The sequence below is a fragment of the Pan paniscus genome, chromosome 18 (genome assembly GCF_029289425.2).
Source record: "Pan paniscus chromosome 18, NHGRI_mPanPan1-v2.0_pri, whole genome shotgun sequence".
NCBI lineage: Eukaryota > Metazoa > Chordata > Mammalia > Primates > Hominidae > Pan > Pan paniscus.
In genome coordinates this window covers 22484806-22510663 of record NC_073267.2, presented here as the reverse complement: position 1 = coordinate 22510663, position 25858 = coordinate 22484806, and the positions used below count along the sequence as shown (strand labels likewise).

The 25858-nt window shown below is 40.2% G+C and overlaps 1 protein-coding gene across 3 annotated transcripts in view; it reads right to left on the bottom strand.

Annotated features, from left to right (window-relative positions):
- Nucleotides 1–25858, bottom strand: part of LOC100973025 (phospholipid-transporting ATPase ABCA3) — a 103316-nt gene that overhangs the window by 60773 nt on the left and 16685 nt on the right. For all 3 annotated transcript variants that reach the window (XM_063598510.1, XM_055099958.2, XM_034939900.3), the window contains exons 2-3: nt 23828–23914; nt 22681–22942 (exon numbers count right to left, since the gene is read on the bottom strand). In XM_063598510.1, coding sequence (XP_063454580.1) covers nt 22681–22942; nt 23828–23887 — 322 coding nt within the window. In that variant the 5' untranslated portion in view covers nt 23888–23914. The remainder of the gene's footprint in view (nt 1–22680; nt 22943–23827; nt 23915–25858) is intronic.

Here is a 25858-nt window from a genome sequence, read left to right as displayed (position 1 = left end):
TCTCAAGCAGATTAAATAACAAGAAAATGTTGGCACAAGATGGAGATCAAGGTATGGGGAGGGCAAACGTGACATATGCAAATTCCTAAAGACCAAAGATAACCAGAAATCTCAGGAACAGCCAGAGGAAAAAAGACACATTTCATAGAGAGTGTTAATGATAAGAAAGAAATGATTTCTCAGCAGAAATATAGAAGCCAGTTGCTTCTATTGTAAAATGGCATCTTGAATATTCTCAAAAAATTGTCAAACAAAAATTACATATCCATTGGAAATATCCATAGATAATTATTATTAGGTAGGGAAACACATATTAGCAGGTGTTAAGAAATATATCAGTTTGGTAATCAGGCATTTTCTTTAAAATGCTAAATGTTAATGGTATTAACCTAGATTTCCTCAATTACTCTAAGAGATCATTAAACTTTCCCTATAAAGGGCCAGATAGCAAATATTTTATGCAATACCATCCAGTCTCTGTTGCAGCTACTCAATTCTGTCACATAACACAAAACAGCCACAAACAATGTGAACAAGTAAGTCTGGCTATGCTGCAGTAAAACTATTTATGGACACTGAAATTTGAATTTCATATGATTTTTCATGTGTCATAAACTATTATTCTTCTCTTCATATTTTTTACACATTCTCAGCTTGCAGGCTGCACAAACACAGGTGACCTTTGTCTCATGAGCTTTACTGTGCTGACCCTTGCTTTACAGGATAACTTTTAGATCTCTCTATCTTTAATCATACTTTGGGTACATAATTTTTTTTTTTTTTTGCTAGCTGAATTTTAATGGGCCAATGTAGTCATTTCTAAAATTGACTAATTTGATGGCAAGCAAATATATATGCTGGAAATCACCATTCAGATCTCACTGACTTCCTAGTCTCTCTGCGTGAAGATGGAACTTTCTTTTGGTCTTGGACATGGGTGACGAGGATGAGTGAATAATGTTTGCGTCACTATTCCAAAGAGGAGAGTTAAGAGAAAATATTTTCTTGTACATATTTGTATCCCTAAGCCAAATAGAGTTTTGGTTCCCGTGACTAGTTAATGAAGGTCAAGTTATTTGACTCTCTGGCTATCATTTGCTTCATTTCTAAAGAGAAATATATATTTTTTCTACATATTATAGTCATGTCATCGAACTAGTATATTTCCTGAGGTCACTCCTAATACTTAAGATCTATGACTAACCTTTTTATTTCATAAGAAAAAGATATGAGAATACTTATACAGGATTTTAAAAAATAGCTGTTGGAAAAATCTAGAAGCTTCTGTGCTTGCAACATACAGTCTTAAGAATTGAGTAAATGTGTTTGCAAATGTGAATCATTTAATGACATGTAATACATAATATATCACATATGTTATATGTGATATATAATAATATATAAATACACATAAACATATTTAATTCATTTAAAGGTAATTAACTTTTTAATGAAAAAGTAACATATCATAGTGTTTATAACATGATTAACATGTAGAAAACCCTTGGGAACCACATACATAAGATGAGTTTGCAAAGGGTTTTATCCATGGACTTTGCTAGGTACTCATGAAAGCACTGAAGAAGGGTAAGAGAGCAGATAAAGCCTCCCTGGCAGAGATCTCAGCAATAAATAGCCATCACTGCAGGAAAGGCAGGGTGTACTACATAAATCCATGTCTCCTATGCAGCTAAAGGCTTAAGGTGCTGAGGGAAGGCCTGAAAACCCAGTTACCGCAAGCCCAGATGAAGATCCACTGAAGACATGAAAAGAGAACAGGAAAAAACCTTTATCTCTGAGACGGGGCAGAAAATCACCAGGGACTTGAACATCTGGGATCTGTCAATGCTATGCAAGGGGAAGAACCACTAAAAGAACCCCCCACCTAAGTCCCGGACACAATGTCTACCTAAGAATGCAGTTGAACCATGGCAACGGAGAATGACATGCCCAACCCCCAACCCCAGGCTAGCAAGCATTAAGTACTTAGTAACAGCAGAGTACCACTTAATGAGGGAAAAGAGCAAAGAGGGAGAAACTAATGTAGAAAGAGCCTCACAGATAAAGACCAAAGCTAAAGGTGTAATAGGAACATTAAGAAACACTCTCTGGCAAGCTAGCCCACATGCTAAGCACAAGGTATTGTAAGACAAATTTCAAGCTTGTGGTGAACTGAGGGTAGCCATAATAACAATAAAACTCAAACCCAGCTCAAATTCTGATTAGACTGACTCAATCCCAGGTACTAAGGGCCTTCAGACAGAAAGGTACATCATGTGCAGGCAAAATTATTTACATTGGTCTTTACTGTCCTATGGCAATTTCCAACTTTTTTTTTTTTTTTTTGAGATGGAGACTCCCTCTGTCACCCAGGCTAGAGTGCAGTGGCACGATCTCGGCTCACTGCAACCTCTGTCTCCCAGGTTCAAGCGATTCTTCTGCCTCAGCCTCCCGAGTAGCTGAGACTACAGGCGTGCACCCCCATGCCCAGCTAAGTTTTGTATTTTTAGTAGAGACGGGGTTTCACCATATTGGCCAGGCTGGTCTCGAACTCCTGACCTCGTGATCCTCCCACCTTGGCCTCCTAAAGTACTGGGATTACAGGATTGAGCCACCGCGCCCGGCTGGCAATTTCCAACTTTCAACCAAAATTATAAGGAACACAAAAAAAGAAAAGAAAAAGAACAAACTGTAAAGAGATAAAGTGGTCAATGAAACCAGATCCATATATTCAAGATGCTGTAACTATCAGAGAATTTAAAATTGCTACAATTAGAGTTACTACAATACAAGATTCAAATGTTGAGTTTTTTTTTTTTTTTTTTTTTTTGCTTGAGACGGAGTCTCACTCTGTCGCCCAGGCTGGAGTGCAGTGGGCCGATCTCCGCTCATTGCAAGCTCCGTCTCCCAGGTTCACACCATTCTCCTGCCTCAGCCTCCCGAGTAGCTGGGACTACAGGCGCCCGCCACCATGCCTGGCTAATTTTTTTGTATTTTTAGTAGAGACGAGGTTTCACCGTATTAGCCAGGATGGTCTCGATCTCCTGACCTCACATGATCCATCCGCCTTGGCCTCCCAAAGTGCTGGGATTACAGGCGTGAGCCACCGTGCCTGGCCTAAATGTTGAGTTTTAAACAAGAAAATTCTCAGGATATACAAAGAAACAGGAGAGAATGGTCTATCCAAAGGAACAAAAGAAATCAAGAGAGCCATACCTAAGGAAGCACAGGTGTTCGATTTTCTAGACAAAGACTTTAAAACAACCATCTTAATGATGCTGTAGGAGCTAAAGAAAGACTTGGAAAAAAGTCAGGAAAACAATGTTTGAACAAAATGAAATTATCAATAAAAACAGAGAAAGTATGAAAACAAACCAAGGAAGCACTAAGCTAAAAAGTACAAAAACTGAAAAGAACAGTACACTAGAGGGGTTAAAAGCAGATCTGAGCAAGTAGGAGAAAGTAACAGAGGACTTGAAGGTAAGACAATTGAAACAATATATTCTGAGGAACAGAATAAAAAAGAATTAAGAAAAGTGACCAGAGACTGAGGAACTTGTGGGACACCAAGAAGCAGATCAATCAATATAAACATAATGGGACTTTAGAAGGTGAAGAGAGCCCACAACTAACATCATACTTGATGAAGAAAGACTTCAAGCTTTCCCCCTAAGATTGGGAACAAGATAAGGATGCCCACTTTCACCTTTGCGTTTACCATTTTACTGGAAACTGTAGCCAGAGATACAATTAAGAAAAGAAAGCATACAAATAGGAAAGGAAGAGATAAAGCTATCTCTATTTGCAGACAAGATGATATTACATATAGAAAATCCCAAAGAACCCACAAGAAAGTTACCTATAGAAACAAATTCATCGAAGTTGAAGTATGCCAGATCAGTATACATAAATTAGTTGTTTAAGCATTCATTCATTGAGGGATATTGAGGTTGTTTCCAGCTTTGGGCTATTATGAATAAAGCTGATATAAACATTCATATGTAGTTTTTCCCTTCTTTTCAAAAAGAAAACTTTTATTAAAATACAGTATACAACACTTGATAGATTTTCATGAACTAAAATCACTGCAACTAGCACCTAATTAGGAAAACACATTTCCAGCACCTCCCAAGTCATCCTTGGGTTCCCTAAACCTCTGAGCACCAAAGGACACTATCACTATCAATAAAGTGAAAATGCAATGTACAGAATGGGAGATTATTTGAAAATTATATATCTGGTAAGGAATTAATATTCAGAATATATAAAGAACTCTTAAAAGTCAATGACAAAAAACTCAATTGATAAAATGAGCAAAGGATTTAAATAGATAATTCTCTAAAGAAGATATACAAATGGCCAATAAGCTCTAAGGTATCATTTTACACCTACTAGAATGAATATAATTTTTTGAAATTGGAAAATACGTGTTGAGAGCATTTGAAGAAATTGAAATGTTCATGCATTGCTGGTAGGAATGTAAAATGGTGCCAGCATTGTGGGAAACAGTTTGGCAGTGTCTCAAAAAGTTATGATACAACAATTCTGTCCTAAATATATATCTAAAATAATTGAAAGTAGGGACTTGAACAGATTATTTGTATCCTAATGTTCACAGCAGCATTATTCACAATAGCAAGACAGTGGAAACAACCAGAGTGTCCATCAACAGATAAATGGATAAACAAAATATGGTACATATTTTCAATGGTATATTATGCAGCCATAAAAAAGAAGTGAAATTTTGATATATGTTAAACCATGGATGGACCATAAAAAACATTATGCTTAGTTATTAAGTCAGATATAGAAGGACAAATATTGTGTGATTCCATTTATATGAGGTAACTATAACAGGCAAACTCATAGAAACAGAAAGTAGATTTGATGTTACCGGGAATTGGAACAGGAGGAAAGGGGGTGTTCTTGTTTACCGGGTGCAGAGTTTTTTGTTGGAGAGGATAAAAAAAGCTTTGGGTAAAGATAGTGGTGATGGTTACACAACATTGTCAATGTATTTAATGCTTCTGAATTATACACTTAAAAATGGTTAAAATGATAAATATGTATTTTTTTCTATGATAGAAAATAGTTTAAATTGTTAAAGGCTCTAGCGGGAACAAGAGCACACATGCACAGATGGAAAATTTCAGGAGACAGAAAATATAAGAAAGAATAAAGTAAGAATATTAGAAGGAAAAATCATAATCACAGAAATGAGGAATGCTTAAGACTGGCTCATCAGTAAAGTCAATAGAGTTGAGGAAAAAATTCAATCAACTTTCAACAGAAACTGAATCACAAAGAAATGAGCCAGGTGGGAAAAAAACCACAATAGAGTTCAGAGAGTTGTGTGACAACGCCAAAAGTTGTAATGTATCTCTAATGGGAATCTCAGAAGTGAGGCAGAAGAAATAACTAAAAAGATTTATGGCTGAGAATTTTTTTTTTTTTTGAGACAGTGTCTTGCTCTGTCACCCAGGTTGGAGTGCAGTGGCGTGATCTCAGCTCACTGCAACTTCCGCCTCCTGGGTTCAAGTGATTCTCCAGCCTCTGCCTCCCGAGTAGCTGGGATTACAGGTGAGCGCTACCACGACCAGCTAGTTTTTGTATTTTTTAGGAGAGGTGAGGTTTCGCCACATTGGCCAGGCTGGTCTTGAACTCCTGACCTCAGGTGATCTGCCTGCCTCGGCCTCCCAAGGTGCTGGGATTACAGGTGTGAGCCACCACGCCTGGCCTATGGGTGAGAACTAAAAAAAAAAAATAAAAAATATCAAACCATAGGCCAAGAAGCTCAAAAAACACCAAACAGAAAAAGATTAGAAAAAGAAAAAGAAAGAGAAATATCATATTCAAATTGTGGAAATCATAAAGAAATAATCTTGAGGGAAACTAGAGAGAAAAGATACAGTACATACAGAACAATAAGTATAAGAATACAGGGGAGTTCTCATCCAAAACCGTGGTAGTCAAAAGACAAAGCAATAATATCATTATAGTGCCTTCACACACAAAAATCAACACAGAATTCTATAAATGGCAAAAATATATTTTAAAAGTAGAGACAAACATAAATGAAATAATTCATTGCCCACAAAAGTATGCTACAAGAAATGTCAAAGGAAGTGCTTTAGGCATAAGAAACAGCATATTTTAACTGAATGAAAATAAAAATACAACCTATTAAAATTTGTGGGGTGTTGCTAACACAGGACTTAGGAAGAAAGGTATAGCTTTAGATCCTATATTTGAAAGAAGAAAGGTTAAGAGTCAGTGATTTAATATTCCATCTTAGTAGCTGGGCGTGGTGGCGTGGTGACATGGTGGCATGTGCCTGTAACCCTAGCTACTCGGGAGGCTGAGACAAAAGAATGGCTTGAACCCAGCAGGCAGAGGTTGCAGTAAGCAGAGATCACGCCACTGCACTCCAGCCTGGGTGAGAGAATGAGACATTCTTGTAAATAATAATATTAATATTCCATCTTAAAAAGGTAGAAAATGAGTGAATGAACCCAAACTAAGAAACAAAAGTGAAATAATAAACATGAGCACTGAAATAAATTAAACAAAAAACAGAAAAATGATAATAAAGCTAAAAATTCTTCTTATTCATAAGATGTATTACTAACAAGAATGATCAAGAAAAAAAGAGAAAAACACAAATAATCAGTGTCCGAAATGAAAATCAAGACATTAACATATGTAATACAAACATTAAAAGGAAAATTAAGGGGATATTAGTTGTCTTAAAAAATTAAAGTTATAAAAAAGTTCACAAAAAATAATGGAAAATTAAATAACCCTATATTTTTCAAATAAATATATATACACACACATATATATACACATATATACACATATCTATATATACACACATATATATATACATATCTATATCTATATATATATATATTTTTTTTTTTTTTTGAGACAGTCTCTCACTCTGTTGCCCAGGCTGGAGTGCAGTAGCACGATCTTGGCTCACTGCAACTTCCATCTCCTGGATTCAAGTGATTCTCCTGCCTCAGCCTCCTGAGTAGCTGGGAATACAGGCATGCACCACCACGCCCAGATAATTTTTATATTTTTAGTAGAGACGGGGTTTCACCATGTAGGCCAGGCTGGTCTCAAACTCCTGAGATCAAGTGATCTGCCTGCCTCAGCCTCCCAAAGTGCTGGATTACAGGCGTGAGCCAGCGGTAGTCTGGCAGAACTCCCCAGGGTCTGTGGTGGCAGTGGCTACGGGGTAGGCTCCTCTGCCTTTCGAAAGGGAAGGGAAGAGTGGGAACAATTGTATCTTGTGTGTTGAGTGCCAGCTCAGCTGCGGTATAGTAGAACACAAGGTAGACTTCTAAGGATTTTGATTCTAGTCTCTGACTCCTGGGTGGCACCTCTGGACCACCTGGGCCTGAGGGAACTTGGCACTCTGAAGGGAAGGATGCATGCCATCTGGCTTTGCCACCTGCTGATTATAGGGATCCAGGGCCTGGAGCAAACATAGGTAGTTGCCAGGGAGTGGTTATAGCAGGCCTTGGGTGAGACCTAGTGCTGTGCTGGCTTCAGGTCTGACTCAGCACAGTCATAGTGGTGGTGGCCACAGGGGTGCTTGTGTCACTCCATCCCCAGCTTTAGGTGGCTCAGAACAGAGAGAGAGACTTTGTTTGTTTGGGAGAAAGTAAGGGAAGAGAACAAGAGTCTCGGCCTGGTAATCCAGAGAATTATCCTGGATCTTACCCAAGACCATCAAGGTGGTACCTCTAAGAATCTGCAAAAACCACAGCATTATTGGGGTTGGGGGTGCCCATAAAGCAGTTACAGCTTAGATCACAACACCCAAGTCTTTTCAAATATCTGGAAAGCCTTCCCAAGAAGGACAGGCACAAACAAGCTTAGATAGTAAAGACTATAATAAATATCAAACTCATCAATGCCCAGACAGCAAAGAACATCTACTAGCATCAACACCATCCAGGAAAACATGACTTCTCAAATGAACGAAATAAGCCACCATGGACCAATCCTGGAGAAACAGAGATATGTGACCTCTCAGAGAGAGAATTCAAAATAGCTGTGTTGGGGAAACTCAAAGAAATTAAAGATAACACAGAGAAGGAATTCAGAATTGTATAAGCTAAATTTAACAAAGAGATTGAAATAATTAAAAAGAAGCAAGCAGAAATTCTGGAGCTGAAAGATGCAATTGGCGCTGGGACTCACCTTTCAAGGCAGTGGGCTCCCTTCCAGGATGCACTTAGATGGCACTTAGAGATGCCATCTAAGTCAAGTCCTATAATCAGGCACTCCAGAAGCCTGCTTGGTGTTCTACCCCACTGTGGCCATGCTGGTACCTAAAGGTAAAGACCAAGTTCCCTTTACTTTTTCCTCCGTTTTTCTCAAATAGGATTTTGGCCAATAGCCACTACTGCTAGTAATGTGCTGAATCTCACCTGAAGCCAGAAAGTCTCAGAGACTCACCCAAGGCCCTTGATGTAGTACCTGGGTGTCACTGATGGTTTTTCAGGGACCAAGGGCTCTTCAGTCAGCAGGTGATAAATGCTGCCACGACTGGGGCCTTCCCTTCAAGGCAGTGGGTTTTCTTCTGGCCCAGAGTGTGTCCAGAAATGTTGTCCAGGAGCTAGGGCATAGAACAGGGACCTCACAACTCTGACCAGTGCCCTATCCTGCTGTGGCTGAGCTGGTATCTAAGATGCAAAACAAATTATTTCCCCCACTCTTCCCTCTCTTCTTCTCAAGTGGAAGGAAGGGGTCTCTTTTAGAACTGCAAGCTGTGCAGCCTGGGGTTAGGGGAGGGGTGATGCCAGCACTCCCTTAACCACCCCAGCTGCTGTCTCAGTAGGTTGCACGCTCCCCCACTCCACTTTCTTTGAGCCCAGTTCAGCCCTAGGACTCACCTTAGATTTATAGTCCTTATGACCTAGACTGTCTTTCAGGTTTGCTTAGAGACACAGAGTGCTGTAGCCTGCAGTGGTGAGGTTTGCAGGAAGTGACATTCTAATCCCTGGGATGGGTGATTCCCCTCTGGCTAGGACTGGTTTAAATGCTCCCTCCGTGGGCGGGCCTCAGTTGAGTCTGGTCCAGTTCTCCTTTCTGCTCTAACAGGACAGACCAAAGTCCCTGATGAACTTAATATCTACAAATCAAATTCTGCAATTTATAAGTAATACATAATAACTAATAGGATTTATCCCAGGAACAAAAGCTTGGCTTTATCTTTCAAATATAAATGAATGTAAATGAGAACACAAAATTAAAGAGAAAAAACAAGATTATTCCACTAGATCCCAAAAAAAAAGCATTGATGAAATTCAATATCTACCATAGATTTTTAAAAACCTCCTAGCAATCTCCAGGAAATAAGAGAGGACACAAACAAATGGAAGAACATTCCATCCTTGTGGACAGGAAGAATCAATATTGTGAAAATGGCCATACTGCTCAAAGTAATTTATAGATTCAACGCTATTCCCATTAAACTACCATTGACATTCTTCACAGAATTAGAAAAAACTACTTTAAAATTTATATGGAGCCAAAAAAGAGCCTGTATAGTTAAGACAATCCTAAGCAAAAAGAACAAAGCTGGAGGCATCACGCTATGTGACTTCAAATTATACAACAATGCTACAGTAACAAAACAGCACGGTACTGATACAAAAACAGACATGCAGATCAATAGAACAGAAGAGATCTCAGAAATAAGACTGCACATCTACAACCATCTGATCTTCAGCAAACCTGACAAAAACAAGCAATGGGTAAAGGATCCCCTATTTAATAAATGATGCTGAGAAAACTCGCTAGCCATATGCAGAAAATTGAAACTGAACCCCTTCCTTAGACTTTATACAAAAATTAATTCAAGATGGATTGAAGACTTAATGTAAAACCTAAAACTTTTATAAAAACCATAGAAGAAAATCTAGACAATACCATTCAGGACATAGGCACAGGCAAAGGTTTGATGACAAAAACATCAAAAGCAATTGCAACCAAAGCAAAAATTGACAAATGGAATCTAATTAAACTAAAGAGCTTCTGCACAGCAAAAGAAACTATCATCAGAGTGAACAGATAACCTACAGAATGGGAGAAAATTTTTGTAACCTATCCATCTGACAAAGGTCTAATATCCGAAAATGGGCAAAGGACATGAACAGACACTTCTCAAAAGAAGAAATTTATGCAGCCAATAAACATATGAAAAAAAGCTCAACGTCACTGATCATTAGAGAAATGCAAATCAAAACCACAATGAGATACCATCTCACACCAATCAGAATGGCTATTACTAAAAAGTCAAGAAACAGATGCTGGCGAGGCTGTGGAGAAATAGGAATGCTTTTACACTGTTGGTGGGAATGTAAATTAGTGCTACCATTTTGGAAGACAGTGTGGTGCTTCTTCAAATCCCATTACTAGGTATGTACCCAAAGGATTATAAATCATTCTATTATAAAGATAAATGCATGCACACGTTCACTGCAGCCTCATTCACAATAGCAAATACATGGAATCAACTCAAATGCCCATCGGTGATAGACTGGATAAAGAAAATGTGGTGCATATATACCATGGAATACTATGCAGCCATAAAAAGGAATGAGATCATATCCTTTGCAGGGACATGGTTGGAGCTGGAAGCCATAGCATTAGGAGAAATATCTAATGTAAATGATGAGTTGATGGGTACAGCAAACCAGCATGGCACGTGTATACCTATGAATCAAACCTGCACGTTGTGCACATGTACCCTAGAACTTGAAAGTAAAATTTTTTCAAAAAAAGGGAAGTTCCATCTTAAAGGGAAATAAAAAACAGATCTGCCTGGGCGAGGTGGCTCACACCTATTGGGGAACCTGCCCCCAATAGTCACGTAGGTTCTTTTCTATTTTCCCTAAGCGTCGGCCGGGTTGAGAAATAAAGGGACAGAGTACAAAAGAGAGAAATTTTAAAGCTGGGCATCCGGGGGATACATCACATGTCGGTAGGTTCTGTGATGCCCCACAAGCCGCAAAGCCAGGAAGATTTTATTAGTGATTTTCAAAGGGGAGGGAGTGTACGAATAGGGTGTGGGTCACAGAGATCATGTGCTTCACAAGGTAATAGAATATCACAAGGCAAATGGAGGCAGGATGAGATCACAGGACCACAGGACTGGGGCGAAATTAAAATTGCTAATGAAGTTTTGGGCACCATTGTCATTGATAACATCTTATCAGGAGACAGGGTTTGAGAGCAATCGGTCTGACTAAAATTTATTAGGCAGGAATTTCCTCCTCCTAATAAGCCTGGGAGCGCTATGGGAGACTGGGGCTTATTTCATCCCTACAGCTCGACCATAAAAGATGGCCACACCCAAGGGGGCCATTTTAGAGGCCTACCCTCAGGCATTCTCTTTCTCAGGGATGTTCCTTGCTGAGAAAAAGAATTCAGCAATATTTCTCCCATTTGTTTCTGAAAGAAGAGAAACATGGTTCTGTTCTACCCAGCTCACCGGCAGTCAGAGTTTAAGGTTATCTCTCTTGTTCCCTGAACATTGCTGTTATCCTGTTCTTTTCTCAAGGCGCCCAGATTTCATACTATTCAAACACACATGCTCTACAATTTGTGCAGTTAACAAAATCATCACAAGGTCCTGAGGCAACATACATTCTCCTCAGCTTACAAGATGACAGGATTAAGAGATTAAAGACAGGCATAAGGGATCAAAAGGGTATTCATTGGGGAAGTGATAAGTGTCCATGAAATCTTCACAATTTATGTTTAGAGACTGCAGTAAAGACAGGCATTAAGAAAGTATAAAAGTATTAATTTGGGGAAATAATAAATGTCATGAAATCTTCACAATCCACGTTCTTCTCCCATGGCTTCAACCGGTCCCTCCGTTCGGGGTCCCTGACTTCCCGTAATACACGCCTGTAATCCCAGCACTTTGGGAGGCCGAGGCAAGCAGATCACCTGAGGTCAATAGTTTAAGACCAGCCTGGCCAACGTGGTGAAACCCCGTCTCTACTAAAAATACCGAAAATTAGCCAGGCATAGTGGAGGGCACCTGTAATCCTAGCTACTCAGGAGGCTGAGACAGGAGAATTGCTTGAACCCGGGAGGCGGAGGTTGCAGTGAGCCGAGATCTCGCCATTACACTCCAGCCTGGGCAGCAAGAGCAAAACTCCACTCAAAAGAAAAGAAACCATCCATGAAATTTATTCAAAATCCTACAATAAGAGAATCTCTAGTAGAGAAAATACTAAGAAATTAAGGAACAATACTACTTTATTGTTTCAATATTTGAGGCAATTATGTTTCAATATTTGAGGTGATCAATCAATGAATTTAGCCTAGATTAAACTTAATCTAATTGAAATTTTAAAAGACTGGGGTGTCATTTGTACTCTTCTAAGCCAAAGTAGTTAGTCATTTAAAATATCTGTATGTGGAATTGTATACACTAAAGATTTTCTTAGGAGTAAATGTGTTTGATGTAAACAGGATATCAAAGACTTCAAAAGCCTGCAGGGGAAAATGAAATATCATGCGGTTTTATTACTCAGATTTAAATGGCTTGATTGTCACAACTCTTCCTGCAGCAAATCCCCAACAGTCTGATTCTCAAAAGCTTCCATCGGGAGCCTCATCATTGCCAATGTAGATGGAATAGCTTGAGAGAACATCAACATCCTCACCAAAGGTGAGGATGCTTGTCAAGTCCCCGTCTCTCAACAGGGTTTCCACTCCCTGCCACACTTGTCACCTGGACTGCAATGTATCACTAGTTCTGAATCTCAAAAAGACTAGCATACAGTCAGTTCCCTCAGCTACTTTGCTCCACTCATTTTTTGCACAAAAAACTATGAAAAACAAAGCAAAATAAAAACATAACACTCAACTCCAAAGATTTAGCCCCCATCCTGGACAAGTGTCTTTTCTGTATGTATGGATCCTGGGTGGAGACCCTTGAGTTTTGAGCCTCCAAAACATCTGCATTTAGGTGAATGCGGTGGTTGGGCACTTGCTTTATATTTGCATAAAAATGAGGCATTCCTATAGTTGTCATAAACAAAGAAACACCTTTATCCAAAGGGAAGAGGGAAGAATGAGGTCAGATTCTGGAACTGACCTGGATTCTGGTGTTCCTGAGTTAATATTTATTTAGCCTGAGAGGTGACTGTGCATTCACAATGATTTATCTCCAAGACATGTACTGTAAGCCCTCACTTATCATCATCAATAGGTTCTTGGAAACTGTAACTTTAAGTGAAATGATGTATAACGAAACTAACTTTGCCATAATCTAATTGATATAAACAAGAGTTAAGGGCCAGCATGGTGGCTCATGTCTGTAATCGCAGAACTTGGGAGGCTGAGGCAGGGGGACTGCTTGAGGCCAGGAGTTTGAGACCAGCCTGACCAACACGGTGAGACTCTATTTCTACAAAATTAAAAAAAAAATTAGCCCAGGAGTAGTGGCCCACATCTGTCATCCCGGTTACTTGGGAGCTTGAGGTGGGAGGAACACTTGAGCCCAGGAGTTTGAGATTACAGTGAGCTATGATTGCACCACTGCACCCCAGCCTGGGTAGCAGAGCAAGACCTTGTCTCTGAAAAAAATTAAAAAAAAAAAGAGTTAAGTTTTTATTGTATATTACTGTTTTCTTTTTTCGGGGGTCAGAAAAACATCACCAAACATCTAAATAAATACCAAAACACTTCTAATATTAAACATTGAAATAAATAATGTGAGCCATATATACATTTAAGACAGATTAACAAACACAAGTAAAATAATGATTTAGATAGTTATTCCAGTTCAGGGTCGCAGGGGGCCAGAGCCTGTCCCTGCAGCTTAGGACCCAAGGCAAGAACCAACCCTAGACTGGATGAATGCCATCACGGGGCACAGTCACACACACCTCACACTCACTTAGACTGGGACAATGTCAACACGCCAACTCCCCTAAAGTGCACATCTTTGGGATGCAGGAGAAAATTGGAATGCCCAGAGAAAACCCACACAGATACAGAGAGAACACGCAAGCTCCACACTGACAACAGCCCGGGCTGGGAATCAATTTCTTTTTTCCCATCAAAGTTATAACAAAATGACGTTGGACAAAATGACGTTATTCAAGGGCCTGCTGGATTTGAGGCAGCCACTGGAAGAAAGGATCCAGCCTCCCTGACTGCTTTTTATACCCAGATTTCCATGTTGATCTCTAGTCAGCAACATAATCATTCCCCAAAGTTGATGAAATTTTGATAAGAGTAACAGCTTTCATGATGAGATGAATCAGACATCTCTCAGCTTCATGTGTGACTCCATATGACCAGCTTATACTTGGCTGCCAATGTTCTAAATCACTCATCGGCTTCAAAGAACCCAAGGGCACACACCAGGACAAGGCTTCATCTGCGCTTGCCACTAATCATGGGAACTCATGGCTGAGGGTGTGCCCAAGATTTTGGCACCAACCTGAGCCCCTTACTGCATCTCAAACAGGCTGGGGATGGTAGGTATCAAGGATAGTCCAATTAGTTTTGAAAAACAGTAAATGTACTGCTTTTCTAGTCCATAATGCTAATAGTTGTGATATATTGTGATACAACTACGATGTCAGAAAAACATGTGATTGCCCTTAGGGACTGTCACTGAGGATACATTTTGATATAAAACTGCAGATTTTGGCCAGGTGTGGTGGCTCATACCTGTAATCCCAGCACTTTGGGATGCAGAGGCGGGTGGACCACTTGAGGCCAGGAGTTCAAGACCAGCCTGGCCAACATGGTGAAACCCCATCTCTACTAAAAAATACAAAAAATTAGCTGGGCATGGTGGTGCATGCTTGTAATCCTAGCTACTTGGGAGGCTGAGGCAGGAGAATCCTTGAAACTGGGAGGCAGAGGTTGCAGTGAGCCAAGATCGCACCACTGCACTCTAGCCTGGGCAACAACTGCAAAACTCTGTCTCAAAACAAAAACAAAACAAAAAAACCCTGCAGATTTATTATTGTGAGGAAAGGGTAAATAGCAAACATAAATCCTATTTTCCTGGACCCAGGTGTACCTACTAAGATAACTATGAGTTTACTCTCTGGCAGCACTGTGCCTAGGTATGTGCTGAGTTTAAAAATATAGAATGTTAGCAGTGCCTGGAACTCATCATCAACATTGTTTGCTGCCATATATCTCGTCTAGAGACTACACTTGACTTGAGAAGAAAGTAAGTAGGACTTTGCACAAATTCTGGCAAACAAAAGTGGCGGCTTCCATATAATTACAGGGTGTACACCGTATCGACCTCAGCTCTTGAACTGAATGTGCCCTGTGTGCTGGTGGAACATACAGCTGCACCTGTGCTGTTGGGAGACTTTCATATGAAAGTGCTGATGCTGTACATGTTATGTTCCCATCCTGGACACCATCCATTTTCATCATTCTTGTTTATGTTCTATAAAGTCATCACAGACACTTGAGTTAGGGAATACTGAAAGATTACTCCTAGGGAAAATACAAAATTAGGTTCCTGCAAGCCTGTGGTCACATTTTCATCAATTGATCAATACACGACCTGTTTTTTGGGGTGTTTCTGTTTAAAGACACCTTATTTAATACATACTGTTGATTCACTAACACTGACCTCACGGCCAGCAGCAGTATAACTCATGCCTGAATTGAGCTTCTCTAACATAGATATTTTCTCCAAAAGACATAATCAGGGCCAGGCACAGTGGATCATGCCTGTAATCCCAGCACTTTGGGAGGCCAAGGTGGGCAGATCACTTGAGATCAGGAGTTCTAGACCAGCCTGGCCAACTTGGTAAAACCCCATCTCTCCTAAAATATAAAACTGTAGCTGGGCGCGGTGGTGTGCGCCTGTAGTTTCATCTACTCAGGAGGCTGAGACAGGAGAATGGCTTGAGCTGGGGGAGGTGGAGGTTGCAGTGAGCCGAGATCACGCCATTGCACTCCAGTATGGGCAACAGAGTAAGAATCTGTCTCCAAAAAAAAAAAAAAAAAAAAAAAGACATAATCATAGCCCTTTTGCACTTAGGAACATGAGACAGTACTTCAGCACTATGCCTGGGGGTGACATTAAACAACAAAATCACCAACATAAAGAACAAAGATGCAAAAAAAAAAAAAAAAGGCACTAACTATATCAAGTCAAAAATACTTGTTTGCAGTATGAGGGTTGAAACAAGGTGGACAGGGTGTCATCTTCTTTGACCTGGCCAAGGCTGAGAACCACCCTTGGAGAACTCAAAATTTTTTGCCACTCCCTGCATGTCTGCAAATGACCTCAAAAGTGAAACAGTTACTGATTTTGAGTTACACATAAATTTTAATGAGCTGTTGAATTCACAAATTCAGAATCCACAAATAATGACAGTTAATTCTATTTTCTTAAGACAGTTTAATCTGGTGGTAGCTTAAAGTATATTTGGATTGCTAACCAAACCTAAGAACATTGTTGGTGGCTATGAAATTATGCTGAGGGATCATAATCATCACTTTTGGCAAAACTGCAAAATACCAGATGCAAAGCACCTGATCTAATCTCCCTTTCTCAGGGGGTAGGCAAAGCTGGCACATAAATTTCAAAGCTGAAAGTAGCTTCTTGGGGGCTGGAATCAGGGGGGAACCTACAAGAGTTGGTCAGGAGCAGGAGGAGACATGGGCCTCAGAGAATTCAAATCATCAAAGTTGGTAAAAGTAAGTCCACTCTTAAGAATAAAAAAGGTAGGCTGGGCGCGGTGGCTCACGCCTGTAATCCCAGTACCTTGGGAGGCCGAGGTGGGTGGATCACCTGAGATCAGGAGTTTGAGACCAGCCTGACCAACATGGATAAACCCCATTTCTACTAAAAATACAAAATTAGCTGGATGTGGTGATGCATGCCTGTAATCCCAGCTACTTGAGAGGCTGAGGCAGGAGAATTACTTGAACCCGGGAGGCAGAGGTTGCGGTGAGCCGAGATTACACCATTGCACTCCAGCCTGGGCAACAAGAGTGAAACTCCGTCTCAAAAAAAAAAAAGGGACACAGCTGGAAATAGAACATAATATCAAAATTTAAGAGCTAGATGCCGGAAATGGAATATAACATCAAATGTTAAAAGCGGCCAGGCACAGTGGCTTACGCCTGTATTCCCAGCACTTTGGGAGGCAGAGGCGGGTGGATCATTTGAGGTCAGGAGTTCAAGACCAACCTGACCAACATGGTGAAACCCTATCTCTAACAAAAATACAAAAAAAATAGCCAGGTGTGGTAGCAGGTGCCTGTAGTCCCAGATACTCAGGAGGCTGAGGCAGGAGAATTGCTTGAACTCGGGAAGTGGAGGTTGCCAAGTGAGCTGAGATTGGGTCACTGCAGTCCAGCTTGGGTGACAGAGTGACATTCCTCCATCTCAAAAAAAAAAAAAAAAAAAAAAAAAAAAAGGTTAAAAGTTAGGTGGAAGTGAAATACAAGGGAATAATCACAAAGAACAAACCCAGAATGCTCTTGAGTTCCAACAAAGCTGAAATATTTGCAGTTGGCCTTTATGACTAGGCAGGCTTAAAACCACAAGATCCAGGTGGGAAGATTAAGATTAGAGAGGAAAGACAGGATTGATTTCCTTGGACCAGGTAGTGGAAGGCAGAAAGTTTGGTTATTTCCATTGCCTTGAATGAATCCAAGATGCAGTAATCCACATTTCAAATGGACAGGTTTACAGAGGAGATAGACATGGTTTCCTGTTCAAAATGTTTCCTCTACTGTTCATTTTGTTTCATATTTTGTATTATTATTTGGGAAACAGAAGACACGTTGGAAGTATTGCTAGATGCTACAGCTCTTCCAAATAGTCACTGGCAGGCTGGCCTTATGGTGATACTCAGCATAGATGGTGGCAGAGCAGAAAGCTGTGTTTCCTATAATAATAATAAATCCGGTCTTTTTTTTTTTTTTTTTTGATGGAGTCTTGCTCTGCCGCGCAGTCTGGATCGCAGTGGCATAATCTCGACTCACTGTAACCTCCACCTCCCAGGTTCAAGCGATTCTCCTGCCTCAGCCTCTTGAGTAGCTAGGATTACAGGCATGCACCACCACGTCCGGCTAATTTAGTATTTTTAGTAGAGATGGGGTTTACCCATGTTGGTCAGGCTGGTCTCAGTAGTACAGTAGTTGAAACTACAGGTGCCCGCCACCACACCCAGCTAATTTTTGTGTTTTTAGTAGTAGAGACGGGGTTTCACCATGTTGGACAGGCTGCTCTCAATCTCCTGACCTCATGATCCACCCGCCTCAGCCCCCCAAAGTGCTGGGATTACAAGCATGAGCCACTGCACCCGGCCGGCCAATAAATCTAGTCTTTACTGAGCACTTACTATGTGCTGAGAACTGCTCTAAATACTTCACATATACACAACTACCCTATAAGTAAGACACTATTATTATTTTCATTTTCCAAGTGAGGAAGTATACTGTTTATTTTGGTTTGTCCTAGAGCAGCGGTCCCCAACCCCCAGGCCGTGGACTGGTACCAGTCCATGGCCTGTTAGGAACCATATCACACAGCAGGAGGTGAGCGGCTGGTGAGCGAGCGAAGCTTCATCTGTATTTACAGCTGCTCCCCATCACTTGCATTGCCAACTGAGCTTTGCTTCCCATCAGATCAGCGGAGGCATTCGATTCTCAAAGAAGCGCAAACCCTATTGTGAACTACATATGTAAGGGATCTAGGCTGCAAGCTCCTTTTGAGAATCTAATGCCTGATGATCTGTCACTGTCTCCCATCACCCCCAGATAGGACTGCCTAGTTTCAGGAAAACAAGTTCAGGGCTCCTGCTGATTCTACATTATGGTGAGTTGTGTAATTATTTCATTATATATTACTATGTAATAATAGAAATAAAGTACACAATAAATGTGATGTGCTTGAATCACCCTGAAACCATCCCTCCGCCACTGGTCTGTGGAAAAATTGTCTTCTATGCAACTGGTCCTTGGTGCTGAAAAGCTTGGGGACCACTGTCCTAGAGAAACTGTTGTAGAGAGATATTGATGTGTGGAGCTGGTGGTGCACTGGTTATATGATGTGTAGCTTCAGAGGTCTTTGATCAAGAGCCATTTTACATTCCCATCACTTGACATCTGAAATCATTCTTTTCCTAACTTCGTTTCCTTTCCAGTTTAGATTCCAGGACCTATGTCTTCAATAACTCTTCCAATTCTTCAATTCGTTTGTCTCTCCCACCTTCAATCCTAGTGACCTGGCCAAAACAAAACAAACAAAAAACCCAACCCTAAAAGAATCTAACTTTCAAATTTTTTCATTCCAATATATACCCAACTTGCTTAGCCCCAACAAGGAGAGCATTAAACACACATAAACATGTAACCATGTCCTGAAAGCCTAGACTGGGGATAGTTGTTCTTTCCATCATGGTCATGCATAAGAAAGCAAATGCCTCAGCCTGGGGTGATGGGGCAGAGCTGAATCCCAGCTGAAACTCCAGATGCCTGGGCAGCTCTTCTCCTCACCCCTCCAGTAGTTACACTAGTTCTGCTTCTCCTGGTATAGGAGGTTCCATTTTCTTTCTTCCTTTCATTGTTCCTGGTCTCCTCAGATATCTAAAATGTTTTCCCTGGGTATTCATCTTTTTACTTCTCTTTTTTTGAGATTGAGTCTTGCTCTGTCACCCAGACTGGAGTGTAGTGGTGCGATCTCGGCTCACTGCAACCTCTGCCTCCTGGGTTCAAGCGATTCTCCTGCCTCAGTCTCCCTAGTAGCTGGGACTACAGGCACCCGCCACCACGCCTGGCTAATTTTTTGTATTTTTAGTAGAGATGGGGTTTCATCATGTTAGCCAGGATGGTCTCGATCTCCCGACCTTGTGAACTCCCGCCTCTGCCTCCCAAAGTGCTGGGATTACAGGTATGAACCACTGCGTCCGTCCCGGGTATTCATCTTTGACTGTCAGCTGCCTTAATTAACTATGTGTACCCAGGAAGAGGGGCGAAAGCCTGGGTATGAACTTCTAGTCTTCCAAGTGAGTACAGGCAGGTAGATGACAGTGGCTGGAGGGCAAAAATGCTGAGCAGTGATTTCAGCAGCAGCACCAGGCTGGGGAGACAGAGGATGGAGTTCAAGCCCCACAGGTAAGGAGCCTTCTTGAACCCCCGACTTTCAGTTGAAATCATGGAATGGTCATGCCTTAGGAGTAAGGATCAATCACGCACTAGGACCAGGATTATGCCCAGAAGTAAAGAGAAAACAGAAATAGGGCAGTCTTTAGTGAAGCTAAAACCAGCCTTCAGTGGGGGCAGGGGGAGTTACCAGTACTCTAATAATGATCCAGAAGAAAATTTAACCCTCTTTGGATAAAGAAATATCCCCAAGAGCCTTCAAAATTTTTCATCTGCAACATCTTGGATTTGATAAAAATATACAAGGCATGTTACAAAATAGAACTCAATGGCATAAAAGAAAAAAAAAAGATAAACAAGTAATCCAGATACCAGAACTTCCTGGCAGAGACTTTAAAGTAACTACGGTTGATATGGTTAATAAACTCAAAAATGGTACATTTTCCAAGAGACCTGGAACCTATTCAAAATAGAGATAAATGGAAATTCCAGAACTGAAAAATATTGTTTTTAAAATTATTCAATGGAAGGATCACATGAACTGTAATTCAAAATAAATAAGCAAAAAGAAAAATAGCTAAATCTCAGTTGGAAATTTTAATATCTTAAAAATGTATAAATTTTAATATATACAGCCCGGGCACGGTGGCTCATACCTGTAATCCCAGCACTTTGGGAGGCTGAGGGGGTAGATCACAAGGTCAGGAGATCCAGACCATCCTAGCCAACATGGTGAAACCCCATCTCTACTAAAAATACAAAAAATTAGCCAGGCGTGGTGGCAGGCAACTGTAGTCCCAGCTACTTGGGAGGCTGAGGCAGGGGAATCGCTTGAACCTGGGAGGTGGGAGGTTGCAGTGAGCCGAGATCGCGCCACTGCACTCCAGCCTGGTGACAGAGCGAGACTCCGTCTCAAGAAAAAAAAAATTAATATATACAATATATAACCTATTTAATCCTAATAATACCTGACTGGAAATCAGGTATTATTTCAGGTACTTCTTTCAATGACTGATATAATAAGCAGACCAAAAAAAAAAAAAAAGAATACAGATGACTTGAAAAGCATGACACTTAGCCAACTTTGCCTAGGTGGCATTTATAGAACACCAGAAGCAAAACCTATAGCACACATAGTTTTTACAAATTCACAGAAAACATTTATCAAAATATATTATGTACTAGTCATAAACAGTTCTCAAAATGTCAAAGAACTGGAATTGAGTATACTCTCTGATGAAAGGAAATTAAAACAGAAATCAACAACAGAAAGATAAGAAGCAGCCCCCAGTGTTTGGAAGTTCAGCAACACATTTCTAAAAATTTTTAAATTCCATGCATCAAAGAAGACATCAGAGTGGAAATCAGAAAATATTTTGAGTAACCCAAAGCAACTGTTGGAGTAACCCATAATAGACTTTAAATTTGTTGAGATATTTTTGTTGTAGAATTTAAAAATTACTGGGAATTTCATATTCTCCTGCTTCAGTCTTTATTTTAAAATAAGAATGCTTTGATAAAAAAAAGCAAACAACAAAAAAGAATGCTTTGAGATGGCATCTACTCTCAAGGACTCTCATATCTCTTGAAAGACAAAAAAAGATGGAAAAGTTGCCTGACTGTGTGTGTGTGTGTGTGCACATGCACGCACATGTGTAGAGAGAGGTGTGCTAGGGAGATGCCCACAAACTTTTTTTTTTTTTTTTTTTTTTTGAGACAGAGTCTTGGTCTGTCACCCAGGCTGGAATGCAGTGGTGCAATTTCACCTCACTGCAACCTCCTCCTCCTGGGTTCAAGCAATTCGCATGCCTCAGCCTCCCAAGTAGCTGGGACTATAGGTGCATACCACCATGTCTGGCTAATTCTTATATTTTTAGTAGAGATGGGGTTTTGCCATGTTGGCCAGGCTGGTCTTGAACTCCTGACCTCAGGTGATCTGCCCACCTCAGCCTCCCAAAATGCTGGGATTACAGGCGTGAGCCACTGGGCCCGGCCGACCTAAACTTCTCACAGTATTTACCTCTAAGAGAAAGAGGTAAGAAACTGATCCGGGAATATGAAGGTAAGTGAGAGACTGAGGGCTTTTAAAATAATTCTACATAGCTTAAGTGTTTTCTAAAGCCTTCCTATATTACTCACACCACATTTTAATATAAAACATTATTTTAAATAACTGACCACTGACCTGTGGCACAAAATCACACACCCCTGGAGGTATACTTACCCAGGTTCAAGAAGCACAACCAGATAGAAAAAACAGTATCACAAAACTGGATAACAACTTAGAATAATAATAATAATTGGTCATCTCATTTTGAAATATTACTATTTGTTCTGGGCTCTATGAACAAAATATTTTATATAAATTTAACTTTCAAGTTTAACAAAGTCCATAATATTTATACTTAGTATGAGGATTCCAACGATGTTTTACTTGGGAGGTTAAGAACCAGTTAATAAGGTTGTAAGTATGTCTTCACTAAATCGATTTAGTAATTCTGTATGTTTTTTCAGAAAATGTTAATTTCTAACCTTTCATTTGAGGGTTTAAATCCATTTTCACCCTTTCAATAATACCCTGAACCACAGTACTTCTGGAAGGCACGTAAGCCAATTCCAAAGGAGAAGGAGAAATTAAGGAAGCTGTGATGTAGAAAGGCACTTCATCGACAGGCTGAGCAGCAAAATCGAAAGGTCCGTTCTTTATAGTAATAACAGAGCGTGTTGCCAAAAGTGCAGCACTAAACAGAAATGTGAGGACCATTTCCACAACTAAAGCAATACATTGCCGCCTCTAGAAGAAGAAGAAAAAAGATTATGTTAATTGCCCTAAGAGGTTATTAACTTTGCAAGTTCATTTTTGAATTTTTTTTAATTTTTAATTTTCGTGGGTACATAGCAGGTATACGTATTTATGGGTTACATGAGATATTTTGATACAGGCACACAATGCATAATAATCACATCAAGGTAAATTGGGTATCCATTCCCTCAAGCATTTATCCCTTGTGTTACAAACAATCCAATTACACTCTTTTAGATATTTTTAAATGTACAAATTATTTTTGACTCTAGTCATTCTGTTGTGCTAGCAAATACTGCCTTATCCATGCTATTTTTTTTTGTACCCATTAACCATCTCCACTTCCCCCTTACCTACCCCAAGCTACCCCTTCCCAGCCTCTGTTAACCATCCTTCTACTCTCCATCTCCATGAGTTCAATTGTTTTAATTTTTAGTTTCTACCAATAAGTGAGAACATGCAAAGTTTGTCTTTCTGTGCCTGGCTTATCTCACTTTACATGATGACCTCCAGTTCCACCTATGTTGTTGCAAATGAGAGGATCTCATTCTTTTTCATGGCTGAATAGTCCTGTATTGCGTATAACTGTAATTCTTTTATATTAAGATAAAAGATACTTCATAAAAGAATATATAGATTGCCAAAAACACAGCTTTACTCTATAATAGCAGCAGTTTCCTAGACTTTTTTCTCCTTTCTACATAACATCCTGCTATTAATCTCTCTCTGTGTGAACTCTGTATTTGGAAGAGATAACCTAGCCTTCGTACTGAGAAAAGTAAAACAGTAAAAATTGAAATTCAAGGATCAAGCTGTCAGAATTTCCCCCTGTGGCCACTGAGCTGTTGTAATAACCCTATAGGTAGTTCAACTTACCTTTAAAATAAAATTCTTCCAGAGAAGAACCATAAATTTTTCGGACTCCGAGAAATCCATTCTTCTAAAAAGAGAGGAAGTTCAACTCTATGGAGGGAGTAAAGATTTTTTAAAAAGAAAAGATTATCTAATGATGTGTAAATTTTAGACAAGCACATCACTTAAATTTAAATTACTTAATTTTATAATCAAGCTTTAAAGACAAGAAATATTTAATATTTAAAATAAGAAATATACAGATTTAAAATATTTGAGCAGTTGTTTATCCCTATTTTTTTTGAGACAGAGTCTCACTCTGTCACCCACGCTGCAGTGGTGCAGTCTCAGCTCGCTGCAACCTCTTCCTCCCGGGTTCAAGTGATTCTTCTGCCTCAGCCTCCTGAATAGCTGGGATTACAGGCGTCTGCCACCACGCCTGGCTAATTGTTGAATTTTTAGTAGAGATGGGGTTTCACCACGTTTGCCTGGCTGGTCTCGAACTGCTGACCTCAAGTGATCCGCCCGCCTCAGCCTCCCAACCTACATTTTTAATTTAGTCAACATTTATGGAGCTTCTAATATGAATAAAATACCAACCACAAAACAAAGATCAATAAGTTGTTGATGCAAGTTTCCAGGTAAATCTTGCCAGTAGCTTTCCCAATCCCCATGGAAATACTAATTTAAAAACAACAAAAAACAAGTAAGTCACCACCAACGGCAAAGCAACAAAACAGTATAGAAAATCACAGCACAACTATAAGCCCAAAATGCTATTCAATAATCTATCAGATTGGAAGTAACTACCACTAATAGTATTGCTAAGGGGAACAGATTTGCAATGAACTGAATGTTTATGTTCCTCTGACTTCATATGTTAAATCCTAACACCCAAGGTTAAGGTATTTTGAAGTGGGGATTTAGGGGCCAGGCACAGTGGCTCATGCCTGTAATCCCAACACTTTGGGAGGCCGAGGCGGGTGGATCACCTGAGGTCAGGAGTTTGGACCAGCCTGGCCAACATGGTGAAACCCTGTCTCTACTAAAAATACAAAACATTAGCCGGGCCTGGTAGTGGGCACCTGTAATCCCAGCTATTCGGGAGGCTGAGGCAGGAAATCGAGGCAGGAGAATCACTTGAACCAGGGAGGCAGAGGTTGCAGTGTGCTGAGATTGCACCATTGCACTCCAGCCTGGGCAACAAGAGTGAAACTCTATCTCAAAAAATTAAATAAATAAAAATAAAAATGAAGTGGGGATTTAGAGAGGTATTAGAATGGGATGAGTTCCCTTATAAAAGAGGCCCCACAGAGATCCCTCATTCCTTCCACCATGTGAGGACACAAAGAAAAGACAGGCCAACCAGGAAAGGAGTCCTCACTAGACAAGGAATGTGCTGCCACCTTGATCTTGGACTTCACAGCCATCAGAACTGTAAGCAATAAACTACTGTTTTTAAGCCACATAGTCTGTGGTATTTTGCTATAGTATCCCAAATGGACCAAGAGAAGGTTCATTCTTATATTGAATATTTTCTGAATACCTACTACATGTCATGTGAGGTGTGGGTGTACAATGGGAAACAAAACAAATGAAACTCATCCCTCATGGTAGGGGTGACGTGGAAGGTTCCTTTTAATAACCCAGGATCTGAAGTTAGACTGCCTAGGTTGAAATCGTACCACTACCATGTGGGATTTCACAACTATGTGACCATGAATATCTGACTTAAATTTTTGGGGCTACGAGAAAGAGAGCTGGAATTCAGAGCCAAGAATGGAAGGGATTAGATTAGGACTTGACTTTATAAGTAAGGAGGAACCTAAAGGAGATTGACCTTCCCTGGGACTGCAAATAATCTCAATCCTTTTAGCTTCTACAAATCCCGGCTTCAAATTATCTCAATCCTTGATACTGGATGAGGGCGCTCCCAAGATTGCAAGTACTGACAGCTGCCTAATATAAAAAATGAATCCTCTCTGGAAAAAAATAACAAAATGCTATAGTCAACTACTCCTACAAGCAATTTTTCTGAATATGACATAAGATGAA